This window comes from Simochromis diagramma, unplaced genomic scaffold, assembly GCF_900408965.1.
Source record: "Simochromis diagramma unplaced genomic scaffold, fSimDia1.1 OVJJ01000768.1, whole genome shotgun sequence".
Lineage (NCBI taxonomy): Eukaryota > Metazoa > Chordata > Actinopteri > Cichliformes > Cichlidae > Simochromis > Simochromis diagramma.
Window position 1 is genome coordinate 817,384 of NW_024387035.1, and position 22,333 is coordinate 839,716.

At 42.7% G+C, this 22,333-nt stretch overlaps 1 protein-coding gene and 1 pseudogene across 1 annotated transcript; one reads left to right on the forward strand and one right to left on the reverse strand.

Annotated features, from left to right (window-relative positions):
* Positions 1–430: 430 nt before the first annotated feature.
* LOC120740778 lies at positions 431–15,457 on the reverse strand (annotated as a pseudogene).
* A 1,431-nt stretch (positions 15,458–16,888) lies between these two features.
* LOC120740796 (CST complex subunit CTC1-like) lies at positions 16,889–20,706 on the forward strand. Its single transcript, XM_040043284.1, has 9 exons — positions 16,889–16,949; positions 17,066–17,151; positions 17,324–17,459; positions 17,736–17,804; positions 17,878–18,040; positions 18,243–18,298; positions 18,405–18,561; positions 19,269–19,389; positions 19,500–20,706. The coding sequence occupies exons 5-9, from the start codon at positions 17,909–17,911 to the stop codon at positions 19,589–19,591; spliced, it is 558 nt and encodes a 185-aa protein (XP_039899218.1). The 5' UTR covers positions 16,889–16,949; positions 17,066–17,151; positions 17,324–17,459; positions 17,736–17,804; positions 17,878–17,908; the 3' UTR covers positions 19,592–20,706.
* Positions 20,707–22,333: the final 1,627 nt, after the last annotated feature.

Sequence of the window (22,333 nt, forward strand, 5' to 3'; positions counted from 1 at the left end):
GGGGCCACGCACAGAAGCTGCTGCGGCAGCGTGGGGGTCATTGATACCCCAGTACATGAAAATGAAGCATAATCACAATAATGATGATAATAATAATAATAATAATAATAAGAAGAAGAAGAAGAAGAAGAAGAAGAAGAAGGAGAATACAACACACAGACGCTTCTGAGTTTTATTTTATTTTATTTGAAATTACACTCACGATACAACTGAGGCAACTAGTTCATGCATTTATTACTTCCAGGCTGGACGACTGTAATTCATTATTATCAGGATGTCCAAAAAACTCCCTGAAAAGCCTTCAGCTAATCCAAAATGCTGCAGCAAGAGTCCTGACAGGGACTAGAAAGAGAGAGCATATTTCTCCTGTTTTGGCTTCCCTTCATTGGCTTCCTGTTAAATCCAGAATTGAATCCTCTACTTCAACCACTAAACATCCAAGGTATGGACATTGAGGCTGTGGTACCTTGGTGTACATCTGAACAATAAACTTAACTGGACTCACAATTTAAACACCCTCTATAGAAGAGAGCAGATCAGGCTGTACCTGCTGTGGAGACTGAGGTCTTTTGGAGTGAAGGGCCCACTCCTGAAGACCTATGACTCTGTGGTGGCCTCAGCCATCTTTTACGGTGTGGTCTGCTAGGGCGGCAGCATCTCTACTGGTGACAGGAAGAGACTGAATAGCCTGATCCAGAGGGCCAGCGCTGTTCTAGGATGCCCTCTAGACCCAGTGGAGGTGGTGAGTAAGAATGGAGAAAGGAGAATGGTGGCTAAGATGTCATCCCTGTTGGACAACATAGCCCACCCCATACATGGGACCCTGACAGAACAGAGCAGTGCTACCCAAGATGTGGGACAGAGATGGCCGCTACCTTTACAGGGAAAGACTCAGCCGAACATTTCTATCTATTTCACACCTTGGCTCATGTGATGAGGCACATAATTAATAATGGGTCAACGACCCTTTTTAGGGATAACCAAATTTTAAATTAAATCAAATACCTAAGTCTCTCCAAAATTTTATTTTAGAACTGAAGAAGCTTCTCATATGAAATGTCAGCAAGAAAAAGCCCAGTTGCTCTTTTCAAGCTCCTTAGATTGTCTGTAATGAGCAAGCACTTCCCTTCATTTGTGACATCTGCATGAAACAATCAGGAACTGAATGTAGGACACAGCAGATGTTTTCAACTTTTCCTCCTCTATCAGACATTCTCTCCATACCTGAGAGTGTCTAGTCTCCAATGTGGATCCTTCAGTCCAGCCAACAAACTCTGGACTGAGTCTCCTGGATGATTGTAGCTCAGGTCCAGCTCTCTCAGATGGCAGGGGTTGGAGCTCAAAGCTGAAGCCAGAGAAGTACAGCCTTCCTCTGTGATCAGACAGCCTGATAGACTATATAAACACACACAAAAAAACCAATACATTTGTTAAAACTTCACTAAAGGCTTATTTTCAATTATCTTTATGGATAAAATACCCATTCAAATTCAAATTTTATTTGTCACAAACAAATGAATGATAGTCAAATGCCAAGTCCACAAGATACATGTAGACTTGTTGGATAAATTCCATGCACCCTCAAACACCTGAAGAAAACTTTGTGAGATTTCTTGTTTTATTTGTTTAAGAAGAAATAGACAATTTCATCAAATTCTGATATGTAATATTCAAATAGTTTTTTTTTTTTTTATAGGCCAAGGAAAACTAGTTATAACAGAGAATTTACACAGTTAGTAGGTAGTGTGCAATTTAGATATTTTTTGTTTGTTTGTTTGTTTGGTGTGTGTGTCAGAACAGTTGGACAATGATGGAATGTCACACACACTGCTGTTACGGCTGCCGTCGTGGGCTGGGATTATGACATGCAAATGTGAGTGTGCAGGTGCGCCTCCAGGAGTGGTGGATCCCGAAGATGGTACGCCAGGACTGGATGCTGCTCTGGAGGCAGAGTATAAGACGGCGCGGTTGAGGACGGCAATCATCCATCCTCGGTTTTACCCCAACCAGCTGGGGCTGCGACATGCCCTGTGTTGCTCTGCAAGTCATGAGGAAGTTCGAGTGGATCGCCTTTTCAGTTGGGTACAGTTTTCTCATGTTTAGTTAGTCAGGGAGGTAAGTGATTGTTGTTTAGTTATATTTTTTGGGGGTTAGGTAAGCAATCGCTCCTCTGAGTTAGCTTCTCTTATTGTTGTTTGCCGTTCGAGAAGCCAAGCAGGAATCCCTCGGTTTCAGTCCAGCTGATCTTGTTTTTGGACACACGGTACGCAGGCCGTTGCAATTACTTAAAGAGAAATTATTGTCCGAATCGCATCGGGTGGAGGATAATGTGTTGGATTATGTGTGTGCTTTTAAGGAATGTCTCTCTCGTGCAGTTGGCCCGCGACCACTTGAGGCAAGCCCAGGGCAGTATGAAAGCACGTTTTGACAAGAAATCCGTGGTTCGGAATTTTGCCCCGGGGGAGAAGGTGCTGGTTTTGCTTCCAGTGACTGTGTCTAGCATTTGAGCTCAATTTTCTGGTCCTTATGAGGTGGATCGGAAAATAAGTGATACTAACTATGTCATTAAAACGCCTGATCGGAAGTGGAAGTTGCAAGTGTGTCATGTTAATATGCTCAAATGTTATGTGTCCAAAGAGCTCGCCACCGGTGATGTAATTTGCTCTGTGCACCACAGAGTACCACCCACAAGACGATGGTTTGATGGAAAAAAGTGGCTGTATACTGGGGGCTCGGAGATGGGAATTGCGAGATGTTGGCCACTTTGGAGTCCTCCCGCTCTCATTTGCCACCCCCTGCTCATAGGGATGTCCTTGCGTTAGTGAAAGCTCATCAACCTTTGTTTTCTGACTACCGTAGGCAAACATCTGTCCTGTGTCACGACATCACGGTGGAAACTGACAGGCCGATAAAACAGCATGCTTATCGTGTATACTCCACAAGGCGGAGCTTGATGCAGTAGGAAGTTGAATATCTCATTGAGCATGGCCTTGCCATTTTCAGTCACGACGCGTGGAGCTCGCCTTGTATTCTGGTAGCGAAAGCGGACAATATTTCCAGAAAGTGAATGCGGTTACCAAACCAGACTCGTTTCCGCTCCCGCGGATGGAAGATGGCCTCGATCGTGTTGGTTCTGCTCAGTATGTTACAAAGCTGGACCTATTAAAGGGGTACTGGCAGGTTCCATTAACACCTAGCACTTCGGAGATCTCTGCGTTTGTAACACCCGATCGCTTCCTCCAATATACAGTGATGCCTTTCGGGTTACGTAATGTGCCCGCAACGTTTCAGCGCCTTATGCGGCAGGTGCTGTGTGGAGTGTCTAAGTGCGAGGCATACTTGGACGACGTAGTTGTCTATTTTACCTCGTGGCCTGAGCATCTCGCAACACTTTCTGAGGTGTTCGGGCGGTTCAAATATGCCTCCCTCATGCTCAACCTTTCTAAATGTGAGTTTGGGAAGGCTACTATTACCTATTTGGGCAAGCTAGTGGGACAAGGGCAGGTATGGCCCGTGACTGAAAAAGTTCAGGCCGTTGTGGACTTTCCAGTGTCACAAACTCGGCGCACGTTGCATCGCTTTCTGGGCATGGCCGATTTCTATCATGGGTTCTGTAAAAACTTTTGTTTTGATTCAGGGGAGCACGTTTTTTCCCTTGTAGTTTTGGCATTGGCTACGGTCCACAGTCGTCTGTTAAAGCACCTGGTAACCAGATCACAGATCGTCTCTGTCTTCTGTCAGAGGGATGTTAAAATATGTTATATAGTTTCGGCTGGCTTGATCGCAAATGGTGTTCTATGACTTTTGATGGTTATAACCCTTTATACTTTTTAATATATGAAATTTCTGCCCAAATGTTGGTCCTATTTAAATGAATATGAAACTACAGTCCATTTAGTGGTATGAATGGCAAACTACAGTCATGGTGCGTTTGGCTTCCTCTAGTGAAAGAAAGGTAAACTATACTCAATAGCAGTACATTTTTGCTCTAGTTAATATTAGCGGTTGAATTTTTAAATGATTTCTTAAACATGTTGGTGATTTAATGCTAAAAAATAAAAATAAAAAACATTGTTTTTAAGTGTTTTTTGTGAGATTTTAGGTTGTGTTAAGGCAGTACGTCAAAATGAAAAAAAACCAAAGAAACTGCCAATTTAAACGTGAGGTTGTGTTGAATAGAATTCCAACAAACGAGACATTTTCTTTTAATGTAAAAGAATAGAAAGGTCACATTACAGTTACTGAAAAATAGCCAGTTACACTTTTGACTTCTGAAGGGTAAATGACTGCTGGACTGTCTGAATTCTAACCTGAGAGTTTCCAGTGTACAATATGGACTCTCCAGTCCTGCAGACAGAAGTTTCGCTCCTAAATCTCGCAGATCATTGTTACTCAGGTCCAGCTCCATCAGACTAGAGGATGGGGAGGTCAAAATTGAGGACAGAGCCTCACAGCTTCTCTCTGAGAGGTTGCAGCCACTTAGTCTGAAACAATTATTATTGAAAATAGTTTTATTGTTTCATGTAGACAAGAGAAATACACTTTATATCATTTTGATACAAAATCTTTCAAATGAGTACATATTTACTTACAGAGCTTTGTTGGAGACGTTGACCACTGGTAGCAGCCTCAGAAAAGCCTCCTCTGAAGCAGAATATTTCTTCAGGTCAAACACATCCAGAGCTTTTTCTGATGACAGTAAGACGAAGACCAGAGCTGACCACTGAGCAGGAGACAGTTTGTCTGTGGAGAGACTTCCTGAACTCAGGGACTGTTGGATCTCCTCCACTAGAGAACGATCATTCAGTTCATTCAGACAGTGTACTGGACAGTTTCCTGATTGTTCTGTGAACTATTTCCTGTCTTTGTCAGCAAACCTTGTAGGAGAGTCTGATTGGTCTGCAGTGAAAGACCAAGGAGGAAGCGGACGAGCAAGTCCAGGTGTCCACTTGGACTCCGTAAGGCCTTGTCCACAGAACTCTGGTAGAAGTGTGTCTCTGCAGATTCTCTTGTTTCACGTGTCTGGGAGGTTGTTTGCTGTTCTTCCAGCAGATTGAGTCCAGAGTTGATGAAGATCAGATGGACATGCAGAGCAGCCAGAAACTCCTGCCCACTCAGATGGATGAAGCAGAACACCTTGTCCTGGTACAGTCCTCTCTCCTCTTTAAAGATCTGTGTGAATACCCTTGAGTACACTGAGGCCGCTCTGATGTCGATGCCACACTCTGTCAGGTCTGATTCATAGAAGATCAGGTTTCCTTTCTGCAGCTGTTCAAAAGCCAGTTTTCCCAGAGACTCAATCATCTTCCTGCTCTCTGGACTCCAGTGTGGATCTGTCTCAGCTCCTCCATCATACTTGACCTTCTTCACTTTGGCCTGAACAACCAGGAAGTGGATGTACATCTCAGTCACGGTCTTGGGCAGCTGTCCTCCCTCTCCGGTTTCCAGCACATCCTCCAGAACTGTAGCAGTGATCCAGCAGAAGACTGGGATGTGGCACATGATGTGGAGGCTTCGTGATGTCTTAATGTGGGAGATGATCCTGCTCTCCTCCTTCTTATCTCTGAATCTCTTCCTGAACTACTCCTCTTTCTGTGGGTCAGCAAACCCTCTGATTTCTGTCACCATACCAACACACTCTGGAGGGATCTGATTGGCTGCGGTTATCCAGACGCGAGCGGAGGGAAGCAGTTTCCCCCTGATCAGGTTTATCAGCAGCACATCCACTGAGGTGGACTTTCTAGGGTCAGTTATAATTGTAGTTTTGTGGAAGTCCAGAGGAAGTCGACACTCATCCAGACCATCAAAGATGAACACAACCTGGAAGTCTTCAAAGCTGCAGATTTCTGCTTCTTTGGTTTCAGTAAAGAAGTGATGAACAAGTTCCACCAAGCTGAACTTTACCTCTTTCAGCACATTCAGCTCTCTGAAAGTGAATGGAAATATGAACTGTATGTCCTGGTTGGCTTTGTCTTCAGCCCAGTCCAGGGTGTATTTCTGTGTTAAGACTGTTTTCCCAATGCCAGCCACTCCCTTTGTCAGCACTGTTCTGATTGGTTCATCTCTTCCAGGTGAGGCTTTAAAGATGTCTTCTTGTCTGATTGTTGTTTCTGGTCTGTCTGGTTTCCTGAAGGCCATTTCAATCTGTCTGACCTCATGTTCATCATTGACCTCTGCAGTCCCTCCCTCTGTGATGTAGAGCTCTGTGTAGATGTGATTCAATAGGGTTGGGTTTCCTGCTTTAGCGATCCCCTCAAATACACACTGGAACTTCTTCTTTAGTGTAGATTTAAGTTTACACTCACTCCAATAGACGTCTCTATTAGAAGTTCCTAAAAGAAAGAATAATTCAATTCAATTTTATTTATATAGCGCCAAATCACAAAAACATTCGCATCATTGTACAGCAGAATAGACAACAAATATCAGTCCAGAATTTTTATATTTATGTTTGACTATCACTTTAGGGTTAGACATTAGTAAACAACCTGTTCAACCAGCAGCTTAAATCTTTATAGAAATCCTCTTACTCTTGTGCAGAAGGTCAGCTAGTTCATCCTGCTTCATTCTCCTTAAAAAGTCCAATGTGATCTTCACAAATGCCTCTCTGCTGCTATTCCTCTGCTCCTCGTGCTCACCCACTTTCTCCTCAACCGTTCTCTGACCTTCCAAGTATTTCAGATAATCTGGACTGACAACTTTTTGAATCTTCTTCAGTTCATTCTTCACAAAAGTGATGATGTTGTCCTGCAGTAGCTGGAATAGAGTATTGTGTCAATTAATATGTTACATTACAACCTCAACTGGTGGTGCAGTGGAAGAAGAGAGGAACAATGAACAGAGGGAGACCAGGAACAACAGACAGAAATAGCCAGGAGATATGAAGGTGTTGTCATAATCATATTTCTGTTGCAGTCCACAGCATATTTTGATTCTGGAAACAGAGTGAATATTGCTACATCATGGTAATTGTAGTCAGTATGTTCAAGGGAGGTTGTTAAATTGGAATGTTTAAAAAAAACAAGCAAAAAAATAAATCAAATTCTGAGATCAGATAACTCAACTTTGCATTGTTTAGAGTGGAATAAATGCTATAATAATATGATAAATTACTTTTTCTAAAGTTTTCCAATCATTTATCCAGCTTTCATAGTTTATTAGACACTACCATGACAGCCAAAAATTAAAGGACATGTCTGTAGCAATATGTGTCAAGGTGGTCATGGGTATAGATAAAATTACAAACACATCTTTTTGACCAGCCCAGCTGCCAAAGCTCATTGTTTATTTGAAACAGTGTTTAGTTGTGCTTCTAACTTCTCTTATCTTGCAATTAATACTACGAAAAACTAATACTTGCAATATGTTTGAAGTATAAATAGCCGTTCTTTTTGAGAAATGACTAAATAGAATAGATGTTGTACATGTACAGACCATAAATATGGAGTCCAGCTGTGTTTGATGCTGCTGGGTAGACTGACTTCTGGGAACCTCTGAGCTCTGCTGGCCCACTCTGTGGAGGAATCATGAAGAATTAGTTCAACACAGGAGAAAGATCAATATTTTAAATGCTGAGTTTTGGTTCTCAGAAAACACCATCTTAATGCTGCTGGCAAAAACAAGAAAAAGAAAAAAAGAAGAGAAATGGAAAAGGAAAAAAAACAAAAACAGCTTACACCAATAAATACCTGGAGCTCTTACAAGAATAAAGACTGGTAAATCTTTTGTAATATTTCCAATGGTCTAATTATCTTAACTGTAATGACACAGATGACATGTGTCATTAGTGTTTTCTAACCTGCCAGGATTAAGGCACAGAGTTAGCCATCCATACCTGACTCCTTGGAAACTACATAAATCTCTGTGTAGTTTCTCAGTCATCCAGGTCATGGAGCTTGCAAGACAGTGATTGTAATAGCAGTCTAGCGAGGAAGGAGCGGTTAGCAGGTCCAGCGGCCATGTGGTGTGGAACTTGAAGCCAGTCAGTTAAATCAATCAACAGACCCATACTTAAGTGTCAATATCAGGCGAGCGTTTCAGGCTAAGGGAAGCATGTATAATGTAAACAGAGTTGGTCCTAACACTGAACCCTGTGGAACCCTGTGGAACACCGTAGTTGACCTTAGTGTATGAAGAGGACTCTCCATTTAGATGAACAATTTGGAGTCTATTAGATAAATGTGATACAAACTACAGCATGCTTTAATCACGCTAATAGAATATTATGGTCAACAGTATCGAACGCTGCACTGAGGTCTAGCAGGACAAGCACATGAGTCCACTGTCAGAGGCCATAAGAAGATCATTTGTAACCTTCACTAAAGCTGTTTCTGTGCTGTGATGAGCTCTGAAACCTGACTGTAACTCTTCAAATAAGCCATTCCTCTGCAGATGATCTGTTAGCTGTTTGACAACTACTCTTTCAAGGATGTTTGACATGAAAGGAAGGTTGGAGATTGGCCTATAATTAGCTAAGACTGCTGGGTCTAGAGATGCTTTTTAAGTAAAGGTTTAACTACAGCCAGATTGAAGGCCTGTGGTACATAGCCGATTATTAGAGATAGGTTGATCATATTTAAGATTGAAGCTTTAAGAGATTAGAGATTACTCTTATTTTTCATAAGTGCACAAATCGTACTCCAGAATAGATTATTTTTTGCTTGATTCTAAATTTATGTCTAAAGTTGTATGCTCAACTTATCATAACATATTGATCTCGGATCACTCTCCAACCTCTTTAGTCCTGGACTTCTGTGGTACGAAACAACAGGGTAACTGGCATTTTCACCCGTCACTCCTGTGTGAGACATCCTTTTGCCAATTTATGACAACTAAAATATCAGATTTCTTGGAAACTAATGATAAACGTTTCTGATTCGATTTTATGGGAAACATTTAAAGTGGTAATGCGAGGAGAAATTATTTCTTTTGAATCTTTGTTAAAAAAAAGAACGCCGGAAACGCCTGTTTGAAATAGAAGATGAATTAACACAGAACAGGACCACAAGGCCTCCTCTTGTCCCTCTTTGTTTCAAGACATCATTAAAAGGAAGTTTGAGTATAACACAATTTTATCTAGTCAAGTAACAGATCAGCTATTTAGGATCAGACAGAAGCATTTTCAGTTTGGAGATAAGCCCCATAAGCTTCTTTCTCGGCAGCTAAGAGGCCTACAGGCCAGTAGGGCTATACACAAAATTTAATCAAGATCAGGCGAAATTTTAATTAGCCCTAAAGCTATTAATGAGCGATTTAGAGAATATTATGAAGAGCTCTATATGTCGAAATCTTGGGGCAATATTGCTGATTGGTTAGGGAAGCTGGATCCCCCGAAAATGAATGACGCTGCACGAGAGGCTTTAAACTCAGATATTACTATTTAAGAAGTTTCGAAAGCTATTAAGTAATTCCCCAATGGAAAGTCCCGAGGCCCAGATGGGTTTGGCATTGAACTGTATAAAAAATACTCTGAAAAGCTGGCCCCGCTTTTATTGAGAATGTTTAAGCATTCTTTCCATACTCAAAGATTTCCCCGTACGCTATATGAAGCTAATATTTCTTTGTTATTGAAAGAAGGAAAGGATGAAACAGAATGTCCCTCTTATCGACGTATTGCTTTGTTGAATTTGGATATGAAAATTTTCACTAAAATTTTGGCAAACAGATTAAATGGACATGTTGGATCAATTATCCATCCGGATCAAACTGGGTTTGTCCCCCAGAGGTTTTCCTTCTTTAATGTTCGAATATTGATGAACATTATGTATCATAGGCACTAGGGAGCTTCCAAGATCGCAGTACTGAGCTTAGATGCTGAAAAGGCGTTTGACCAGGTCGAGTGGGCCTATATGCTTCGGTACTGGAGAAGTTTGGTTTAGGCGAACAGTTTATATCATGGGTTGATATGATATATAGACATCCCTCTTCTTCCATTCTTACTAACCAAGATAGATCAGCACCTTTTTTTTTCTTACACCACGGGACACGACAAGGCTGCCCTTTGAGCCCTTTGCTCTTCGCAATTTCTATTGAACCTCTTGCAGTAGCCATTAGGAATGAGCCCTCTATTGACCCTGTCCGATTGGGGAATATCAAGCACTACATTTCTTTATATGTGGATGATGTTGTTTTGTTCTTGTCAAATCCTGAGCAATCTGTTCCTGTACTTTTAGATGTGGTGAGGTCATTTGGGGAAATCTCAGGTTATACAATTAATTGGCAGAAGAGTGAGTTTGTGGCTTTAACTGCAATTTTGAAAGTTTTGCCTTTTAAAATTACAGACAGATTGAAATACTTGGGTGTTATTTTGCCTAAGGTTCCTAAATTGATGTTTAAGTTGAATTATCTTGAACAAGTTGAAAAATTGAAAAAGGACATTGAGAAATGGAGGGCTCTACCTATTTCCATGGTAGGTCGCATTAATGTAATTAAAATGGTTTCCCTTACTAAATTTCTATATTTATTTTTAAATTTACCTATTTTTTTGAATAAGCAATTTTTTAAAGTGATCGACTCAGTAGTATTACCATTTGTTTGGGGCTTTAAAACTCACAGGATATCAAAAGTTCATGTATGTAAGTCTAAAATTAAGGGTGGATTTGCTCTGCCACTGTTTCAGTTTTATTATTGGGCTGCAAATGCTAGAACTCTTGTTTACTGGCAGGAAGGGTACAAAAAGGTCATGTCTGCCGATACCGCACCTTGGGTGGTCATAGAGAGTGGTGGGGTTGAGAATAGTTCCCTCCCTGCTCTTCTTTTTTCATCCTCTAATCCACGAACCAAGGTCAATAATTTTATAGTTTCGAACTGCGTTAAAATCTTTAGTCAGAACAAAAAAGGTTGTGCTCTACCAGATACTTCGATCCATACTCCAATATATTGTAATCATGCATTTCCACCCTCATGTTTAGACGCCTCTTTTGAGGTCTGGACACAGAAAGGTATTATTACTCTCAAAGATTTATATATTGACAGGCAGTTTGCATCATTTACCCAGTTGCAGAACAAGTTCTCTCTCCCCGCATCACATTTCTTTCATTATTTACAGATAAGAAACTATGTTCGTCAGAGTATTCTTAATTTTCCATCTCTTCTGGAAGAGGGGTCAATTTTTACACTCCTGAGTTCCCCGGATTCTAAAAAGTTGGTTTCTGGTTTTGTGAAAGCTTTTTCTGAGTATTTAAATTTTGAATCTGACTTTTTGAAGATGGCATGGGAGGAGGAGCTTGGTTTGCAAATTGGAGATGAGGTGTGGGAGAGGAGTCTGTGTAGGATCCAGTCTTGCTCTATAAATGTAAGGCATCAGTTAATTCAATTCAAAGTGCTTCACAGACTTCATTATTCAAAAACTAAACTGCACAGGATTTGTGATATATGATTGTTGTAAACTTGGAGAAGGCTCTCTCACTCATTTATTTTGGACTTGTCCCAAATTGCTTAACTATTGGTTGGACATTTTTAAATATTTTTCTGGTATTTATAATTGCACATTAGAGCCGGACCCAATAATTGCATTGTTTGGAACTTCCTCTTCCCTTTTACACCTCAGCCCTGCTGCACAAACTACAGTTTTGTTCGGAATGGTAATTGCTAAGAAAATTATCTTGACTCTCTGGAAGTCGGATATTGTACCTCAATTCAAAATGTGGCTAAAAGAACTGACTGCTCTACTACATATGGAGAGAATTAGGTACACATTAGCGGACAAACTTAGTAATTTCTTTGATGTGTGGCAGCCATTTTTAGACCATGTATTAAAGCAAAGTCCTGTTTGATCGATCACCAATAACTCGGCCTACCACCTTAGTGTTTTATTTCTGTTTATTGCCAGTTGAAGTAATTTTGAATCATTTAAAATAGTAATTTTACTAGTAATACTACTTCAACTGATGTTGAAGTAGTATTTTTGTCGTTGCAGTGTAATATTTTGTCTTATTTGTGTGTTTTAGCGCTCGCTGTTATGTTGTCTGTTGTTTTTTGGGTTTTTTTGTGTTTTTTTTTTTTTTCTTATATCAAAAAATCTCAATAAACATACTTACAAAAAAAGATTGAAGCATTAATTAATGGCAGGACTTCTTTGAGCAGTTTTGTAGGAATGGGGTCTAAAGGACACGTTGATGGTTTGGAGGAAGTAATTATTGAAGTTAACTCAGAAAGATCAATTGGAGAAAAAGAGTAACTTAACATCAATGGTACTAAGAGTAGCGGTAGATAATATCATCATCTGTGAGATGATTATGAGTAACCTTTTCTCTAATGATTAAATTTTTTTTGTGAAGAAGTTCATGAAGTCATTACTACTTAACGTTAAAGGGATGGTTGGCTCGAAAGAGCTCTGGCTGTTTGTCAGCCTGGCTACAGTGCTGAAGAGAAACCTGGGGTTGTTCTTATTTTCTTCAATCAGTGATGAATAGTAAGATGTTCTGGATTTGCGGAGGGCTTTCTTATAAAGCAGCAAACTATTTCTCCAGGCTAAATGATGATCCTCTAAATTTGTGACACGCCATTTCTTCTCCAGCTTACGAGTCATCTGCTTTAGGCTACATGTTTGAGAATTATACCACGGAGTCAAATATGTCTGAATTGAATATTTTTCACAGGAGCTACAGTATCCAGTGTTAAACATAGAGAGGAGGCAAAGTTATTAACAAGATAATCGACCTCTGTTGGAGTAGCGTTCAGGTAGCTGCTCTGCTCTGTGTTGGTACAGGGCATTGAAGATGATAACAGTGGATGGATTATATTCTTAAACTTAGTTACAGCGCTTTCAGAAAGACATCTACTGAGATAAAGTCTACTTTCCACTGCTGTGTAATCAATTATTGTAAATGTAAATGTTATCAGGAAATGATCAGACAGCAGAGGGTTTTCAGGAAACACTGTTAAATGTTCAGTTTCTATGCCATATGTTAAAACAAGATCTAGAGTGTGATTAAAGTGGTGGGTGGGTTCTTTTACATTTTGAGATACGTCAATTGAGTCTAATGAAAAAATTGAATGCCATGTTGAGGCTGTCATTTTTAGCATCTACATGGATGTTAAAATCACCCACAATAATTATTTATTGTGGATCGGAACGGATCACCATGTACCCCAACCAGAAGCCTTGGATGAACCGGGATGTTCGTCTCCTCCTGAAGGCCCGCAACACTGCCTTTAGGTCAGGAGATGCACACGCCTACAGCACAGCCAGGGCTAATCTAAAGAAGGGCATCAAAAAAGCCAAACACCATTACAAAAAGAAGGTAGAAGAACACTTCTCCAACTCCAACCCCCGACGCATGTGGCAAGGACTCCAGACCATTACAGACTACAGGACCACCAAACCCTCCCCCGCATCCTCTGATGTCTCCTTCCTCAACGAGCTCAACAACTTTTATGCTCGTTTTGAGCGAGGGAACCCCACAACCACAACCAAACCAGACATGACGCCAGACCACCAACCTCTGACTCTCTCCCCCACCGATGTAGGAGCGGTGCTGAGCAGGATCAATGTCCACAAGGCTGCAGGCCCTGATGGCATCCCCAGGTGTGTTCTCAGAGCGTGTTCTGGGGAGCTTGCAGGAGTGCTCACAGACATATTCAATCTGTCCTTGGCCCACGCTGTGGTACCGGCCTGCTTCAAATCCACCTCCATCGTCCCGATACCCAAAAACTCCAACCCATCTTGCCTCAATGATTACCGCCCAGTAGCACTCACCCCCATCATCACTAAGTGCTTAGAGCGACTGGTCCTAGCACACTTCAAATCCTGTCTCCCCCCCACCCTGGACCCCCACCAATTCACATACCACCAGAACAGGAGCACAGAGGATGCAGTCTCCATCGCACTGCACTCTGTCCTCTCACACCTGGACAACAACAACACCTACGCCAGAATGCTGTTTATAGACTTCAGTTCAGCGTTCAATACAATCCACCCCTCACAACTCATCAGGAAACTGACAGACCTGGGCATCAATTCCCTCATCTGCAAATGGTTACTGGACTTCCTGACCAACCGCCCCCAACATGTCCGGCTGGATAACCGCTGCTCATCTACCATCACAATGAACACCGGTGTACCACAAGGCTGTGTGATGAGCCCTTTCCTCTACTCCCTCTTCACCCACGACTGCAGACCTGCTGATGGTTCCAACACCATCATTAAGTTTGCAGATGACACCACGGTGATTGGCCTCATCAGTGACAACGATGAGGTCGCCTACAGGGAGGAGGTGGATCGTCTGGCTGAGTGGTGCGACACAAACAACCTGCTGCTTAACACCGAGAAGACCAAGGAGCTCATCGTGGACTACAGGAGGAATGCTGACCCACCCATCCACATTAAGGGGACGGCTGTGGAGCGTGTGAGCAGCTTCAAGTTCCTGGGAGTCCACATCTCCGAGGATCTCACCTGGACGACCAACTGCTCCAAGCTGGTCAAGAAGGCTCACCAGCGCCTCTTCTTCTTGAGGACTCTGAGGAAGAACCACCTGTCCTCAGACATCCTGGTGAACTTCTATCGCTGCACCATCGAGAGCATCCTGACCAACTGTATGACAGTCTGGTACGGGAACTGCTCTGCCTCGGACCAGAAGGCGTTGCAGAGGGTCGTGAAAACTGCCCAGCGCATCGCCGGAGCACCACTTCCTGCCATAAAAGACATCTACAGGAAGCGGTGTCTGAAAAGGGCTGGGAAAATCATCAAAGACCCCAGTCACCCATCACATGGACTCTTCACCCTCCTGCCCTCTGGGAGGCACCACAGGAGCCTCCGGACTAAGACCACCAGGTACCGGAACAGCTTCTTCCCCACAGCTGTCAGACTCCTGAACTCTGCCTCCTGACATCTGACCCACGTTAAACTCATGGACTGAACATACACACACCCACAATGGACAACTGTACCCTCAAACACACAATAATAACATGGACTGAACCACCACTCACAACCACTAGCACTTTATATAGCCTCTGTAGAAACTATCTACACCCTCACTTATCTTAACTGCACTACTGTATAGCTCTGTGTAAATAATCATTCTGTACATACGATAATTTTTAACCCTACAACTGTTTACAACTTGCATAGTTCCCATTTCTGTATAGCTGTATATCTCAGATTCTGTAAAGTTATTTATTTCATATTCTGTATAGTTTTTCATATTTATATCCTGTCCATATCCTGTACATAGCTTGTACTCACTACAGCCTGTACATACTTATAGTTATAGAATATTCACAACATACTTCATACCGTGTACATTATAACATACCATAATAGACCCATTTCTGTAATATACTCACATATCTATATTATTGCTAATATATATTGTAATATATCTATATCACTAAAGCACTTCTGGATGGATGCAAACTGCATTTCGTTGCCCTGTACCTGTGCATGTGCAATGACAATAAAGTTGAATTCTATTCTATTCTATTCTATTTTATCTGAGCTGAGCACTAAATCAGATAAAAGGTCTGAGAAATCAGACAGAAACTCTGTGTAAGCTTTATACAGGGAGTGCAGAATTATTAGGCAAGTTGTATTTTTGAGGAATAATTTTATTATTGAACAACAACCATGTTCTCAATGAACCCAAAAAACTCATTAATATCAAAGCTGAATGTTTTTGGAAGTAGTTTTTAGTTTGTTTTTAGTTTTAGCTATTTTAGGGGGATATCTGTGTGTGCAGGTGACTATTACTGTGCATAATTATTAGGCAACTTAACAAAAAACAAATATATACCCATTTCAATTATTTATTTTTACCAGTGAAACCAATATAACATCTCCACATTCACAAATATACATTTCTGACATTCAAAAACAAAACAAAAACAAATCAGCGACCAATATAGCCACCTTTCTTTGCAAGGACACTCAAAAGCCTGCCATCCATGGATTCTGTCAGTGTTTTGATCTGTTCACCATCAACATTGCGTGCAGCAGCAACCACAGCCTCCCAGACACTGTTCAGAGAGGTGTACTGTTTTGCCTCCTTGTAAATCTCACATTTGATGATGGACCACAGGTTCTCAATGGGGTTCAGATCAGGTGAACAAGGAGGCCATGTCATTAGTTTTTCTTCTTTTATACCCTTTCTTGCCAGCCACGCTGTGGAGTACTTGGACGCGTGTGATGGAGCATTGTCCTGCATGAAAATCATGTTTTTCTTGAAGGATGCGGACTTCTTCCTGTACCACTGCTTGAAGAAGGTGTCTTCCAGAAACTGGCAGTAGGACTGGGAGTTGAGCTTGACTCCATCCTCAACCCGAAAAGGCCCCACAAGCTCATCTTTGATGATACCAGCCCAAACCAGTACTCCACCTCCACCTTGCTTTCGAGCCTATACAGCTTGGAGTAAGACAACATGCATGAAGAGGATGATGTGGACAAAATACTCATTTGCCTAATGATTCTGCACTCCCTGTATATGCGGACGTTTCGTGGCTGTTTCGATATCGCTCTCTCTCTTAACCAATCAGATCTGGCTGTGGTAGCAGCTTTAAACTCGATATGACCCAGGCTGATAGAGGGGCCAGTCTGGATCACATTCCTGCATTTTGTTTCTGGTTTTCCTACAAAAGAACAAACATTATCCCAGAAAAGCCACAGTGAACAAAGCAGCATAGCAACGAATTCAATTCAAATCAATATAAGACTTATTTGTAACCTACATCAACAATCATGTTATGATAAATTACGTAATAACTACAACAGAAGACTTAATAATACAACACAGTTAATAATACAACAGCTTCTTGCCATTTTTGTGTTTCTTTTTATTACTGTGTGACTGTTTTCGTGTGAAAGCCTGCGTGCGCTAGTACCGCTTGCCACTCGTTCCCACAATCCTTTGCGGTTTTACCCCTGAATGACGTCATATTTTTAATGTCTATTCTCTGTGTTTTCAGGCCGTCCCACCCACAGTCTTGTCCGTCTCAGAGGTCTTAGACTGCAGGTAAACTGCTCGTCCCTCACTGAGTCGCCCCCTGTGGCCATCTGAGGAACTGCAGCTGCAGCCTGCTTTAAACTCTTACTGGTGTGTGTGTGTGTGTGTGTGTGTGTGTGTTTCAGCTCAGAGCTGGTGTGTTTTCAGGGTGTGGTGTCTGAAAGGATCACTGTGAACAACAGGACTGCCCACTCTGGACACACACACTCAGGTACAAACACACACTCAGGTTTGTGTATCAGGCTTTTCTGCTGTGATGTTTTAACGTGGGGGTCTATGGGGGCGACTCACTGCTGCCTCTGCTGGACACTAGAGGAACTGCAGGCATCAGTGCTTCAGGTATGAGTCTCAGGTCTGACTGTTAGCTGAATGTGTGTGTGCAGGTGTGCGTCTCACTCTTTGTGACCAAGCTGGGAGGAGTCTGCAGGTGTACCTGGACTTAAGCCACACCCCCTACCCTGCTGGCCTGTTGCCAGGTAACACTCTGCTGTTGTCTGGTTTCCAGAGGAGGCTGTCCAGGTGAGACACACATAGACAGGCTTATAAATGTTTGGACTCTTTATTTGGACTCATTTCCAACAATGTCACCCCCAATAAAGTTATGGATCATCTTGCATTAATAGGCTGCTGGTTTTCTTTACTCGTTTCAGGTGTTACCAGCAAAATAGTTGTTTAATCATCTGGAAATGTACCCAGATTTATTTATTTAGACAGAGATCTTGACCCCCCAATGTTCAATACAAAGCCACGCCGATGGTTACGTACCTGTGCGGTTTACCTGTGTGTGTGTTTCAGGACAGGAAGCGTGTACTGCACGTACTTACCTGTCAGCTCCATAACTGTGGTCTCCCTGGGAGACACCAGGTAAGTTTACAGGTAAAGTCTGGTTCACGTGTTTGTCGTGCTGTTGTTTATTTGTTTGTTTGGTTTCTATCAGCTCGGCCCAGCCTCCTCCTCCTGCTCCCATCATGCACCTGGGTGAGTGGGCTCTGAGCAGCAAGCAGAGGTGCGCTGTGGGACAGGTCAAAGGTCACGTGGTGTGTTTCCTGTTCCTGCAACTGCAGTGGAGCTGCTCGCTGTGTGGCAGCGTGTACACACAGGTACTGCATAAAATACACACAGTGTGTACAGGATGTGTTTAGTTGCAGTTTCTCGGGTGCAGTGAAAGTACTCGGAGTGCTTCATGTGTTGTTAGCGTGTTGGTGGTGTGTTAGTGTTGGTGCAGTAAGTAAAGTGTCGTTTTGGAGGAAACTGCTCACGATTTCAGGTGTGTGTGTTTACCTGTTGCTCTCTCTCTCTCAGGGCTGCAGCAGCTCTCAGTGTCACTCGACCTCGTCAGTGTTTCAGTCCAAAGCAAAGTAAGAGCAACTTCCTGTTGAGCTCACCTGCTGATACGTGTTAATCACCTGGATGAGTCAGGTGACAGTCACATGATCAAACCATGTCGCTCTGCTCTTCGATCAGGCTGGTGATCGATGACGGGACAGGTGAGGCTCACGTCTGGTTCTCAGCTGCTCTGGTTCGTGCTCTGCTGGGATTGGCTGATGATCAGTGGGAGGGGCTTCAGAGAGCACTCAGGGTCAGAGGTCACATCAGAGTCTTCCCTCGTGGGCAGAGCCAGGTCAGTAGCACCTGTCAGGTGTATATGTTTACCTGTCACAGGTGAGTCACGTGCTCATCGTCGTCTTTAAACTTTATTTTGTCTTTAAAATTTAAGATGAGGCTTTAACTGTGAAAGGGCACATCCTGTTTACATCCTGGTAACAGCTCCGTCTGCTCACACCTTACTGCTGAACTGGTTTGGGGGCGTGGCCACTTCCACCTTTAAAAGTCTGTAGGTGTGACGGACCCACGCTGGGCTCACGTGAACAGGAGGGAGGGGCCTTACAGCCGTGTGTTTCAGCGAGACTCAGGTCGTGCCCCTGACTCCACCCACTCGACCTGATGAAGCAGCAGGTGGTGTAGTTCTGAGGGTAATCAGGGCTGACTGTGAATGCCACACCTTCCACATGGAGGGTGGAGACCACAGGGGAGGGGCAGGACAGCGAGAGGCATTTAGGACTCGGGTCACACCAGGAGAACCCACAGGGCCCCTCCACCCACAGGTGGAGCTGTGTTAAAAGACCCTGCAGACTGAAACGTCCTGTGGTCAGAGGAGGTGAAACGAGAAGAAGATACAGCTACAACCCAAAGAACAGCGTCCACACAGTGAAGCACGGTGGGGACGCTGTGGGGGGGCCACCACAGAGAGAAACAGGCGTCCTGCAGGACGTTTCCACAGGGCCGAGCCGTGACTCTGCAGAGACATAACCTCTGTGTCTGTCTCAGGTGTGTGACGGGGACGCTGACGACTTCCTCCTCCACTTCCTGTTGTGTCTGTGCAGCAGTGATGTCATGATTCGGCCGCTCAGCCTCACCTGCAGGAAACACACCAACCAGAGACCAGAAGGTAACCCCACCCTCACACACCACCCTCACACACCACCCTCACCACCCTGACCAACCCTGACTGCAACCTTCAGAATTGTGTGTGTGTGTGTGTGTGTGTGTTTGTTTCAGAGGTGAGGAGGTTCACTCGAGGAGACAGAGAGTTCCTGACCAGACTGGCTCCTCCCCTTCAGCTCACCTGTCTGCACCTCCACCCTGACTGAGCTCCACCTGCTTCGTTCTGACTTCATCTGTTCTACGTGTTCGTACAAATAAAACTTTATAGTTCCTCCTCCTGTCACACGGTATCTCACCTTCACTGACCCTGACGCTGGTGATCAGGGTCAGAGGTCACACGAAGCTCTCTGGGTTTAACAGGTCATGTGACCCTTCTACAGGAAGTGATCCCTGTGAGTGGCGCCCACATCGGAGACGTTCTCAGATGGTGATTCATGAAACCTAATTCGTAAAACTAAACACTGAACGTGTTTCGGTTTGTTTACAGAGGTCAGACGGTGAAAGCTTCAGCCTGACCAGGAAAGAATCAGTCCTCTTTAAATCACACTTACTTTAAATGAATTCCTCCTCACCTTCATGTGTTTTGTATTATTGCATCTTATACTGAAAGAGTTCATCTATCGACACATTTGAATCCTGCAACATTTCACCGTGTCAGTTTGTCATAAATTGGACTATTTTGGGATTTCAGTTCATCTTTCCAATAAAGCTGGCAGCTCTGAAACAGCTGTTCTCTCTGAGGATGTTTTGCATGTAAATAAAAGTGAAATAATTAAATGTTCTGTGAACAGACCGTCCAGTGGAGCTCCTCAGGGCTCTGTGCTTTCACCACTTTGTTTTCTATGCTAATGAGTGTCAGAGCACGTCAGCATCAGTCCTTCAACATGGTCACAGCCTCTGATGAAGGTGTTCAAATGTGGGTTTTAATCCAGGTTTACACTTAAACAGTCTCCATGAAACGGGCCTCTGCCCTCATTCATCCTGGAGATCACTCGTCTAAACCAACCAACATAAAGAATGTGATGTTTTCAAAGCGAACACGTACACACAGTTGTTATGGATACGATTAAATGTAGGAGCGATGATTTGTGAAATCCTACATGTGTGTTCTAACATGCTTTAATGATGGCATGAGCTGACAATGAATAACATAAAGTTAATAGTTAATCTGCAACAAAACTTTTTCACCGCTTCAGTTTTTGGTCTTTTCCACATACGGTTGTTGTTGTCATGGAAACAGAAACCAATCGGGCCTTGGATGGACGTCGGGAGTTCTTAACAGCAGCTCGTTGTTCATTCTGATGTTGTTTTTTAATTATATTTTATATTTAATATCATATATTGGCCTTTTTCAGCTTTATTTGAAGGGCCACAGGTCAGACTCCAGCTGGGCCTGCCGCTCTCAGCCTCACTCTGAGGAAGCCCACAGTCTGTCACAGTGGAAACTACACCGGGGGACCCCATCCTTGGGGTGGACCCATTTTTGTTGTAGCGTGTTTTGGGGTTTAAAAGCCACAGAGACGCGGTGCTTAGGAAAAATGCATTTCAGCTGTGCTGATGCTCCTGACACGTTGGAACGTTGGGTTGTGTTGCGTGGTTGAGAGGAGGCGGCAAAACACCTAGCAGGCTAGTCGGAAGAACACACCCACGCTGGTATCGGTAATCCACGGTGGTTCTTTAATACGCCTTCTTCAACAACCATATAAAAGCCCGGCTGAACGGCTGCGGCTCAACAACATAACGCCCAGCGTTCATACAACCCAAGCGTTGCAAACAAAACAAGAAGAAAACGTAAATCCGTCCCTCGTTAAGCAGAAGCGTGCAGGCACGTGTCCTCATAATCCCAGAGAGAGAGAGCAGCGGCACAAACTGATGACACCATCAACCCTCAACTTGGGTGTCTTAAAGGGACACCACACCATAGTGGCTGTCACAACGTATAAGACTGGGGAAACCTGCATTCAGCTGGAACTGAAACACACTATGTCCAGATAAACACAATCAACTTTTGGAGAAAAGTAAAAGATTCTTCATCAGACTAACAACTAAAAACATGACACTCACCTTAACAGTATGGGCTACATCAAATATATTCAAGACCGACAACAACACTTCTCACTGCTGCTAATTTTAACAAAACTAAACAAAAAGTAGAAAAAGGCAATTCACCAAGTCTTGAAAAGTAAAACTGAAAAATAGAAACACAGAATAGAATAAAACATCCATCCAGATCTTTACCACCAACAGCATTAAATCTATCTTAATTAAATGGCCAAATTCTCCAATAAATTAGCAATAATAAAGTAAGAAAAAATAAGACATTCAATTTATGGACGCTCAAATTAACAGAGCGACATTAAACGCACCTCATTGCCTGCCGTAGCGTTCTTCGCAGCTGCACTTCACCTCAAAGGTCGGTTAATACATCGGATTTAACTTAACCAAAGTCCAATTAAAGGAAAATAAATGTTTCTAACAAATACAATGAAGAACATTAAAATAATTCACTGTCAGTTACTGTCGCTGTGAGTTTGACGAGGTCAGCTGCTTCATTTGGTTCTGCCTAAAGTTCTCTCAGTGATCCAGTGTTTATATGATAAGATACGTGTTTAATGCAGAAAGTTGGAATTACAAGTTGGTAAGAAGCTTTTTAACAAAGGTTTGATTTAAGCTTTAAGTTCAAAGGTGAAAGAAATTTCACGTTTGATGAAGGAAGATCAAGGCTAACAAGGACATAGGTCAAAGGTCAAAATAAGGTAAGGTGATAAAATATAATAGATATATACAAGGCAAGGCAAGGCAAATTTATTTGTATAGCACAATTCAACAACAAGGTGATTCAAAGTGCTTTACAGAGACATTAGAAACAAAAACAAATAAAAAGCATGATTTAAAATTGATTAAAACAAGTAAACAAACAAACTAATTAACAAACAAACAAAACAGTA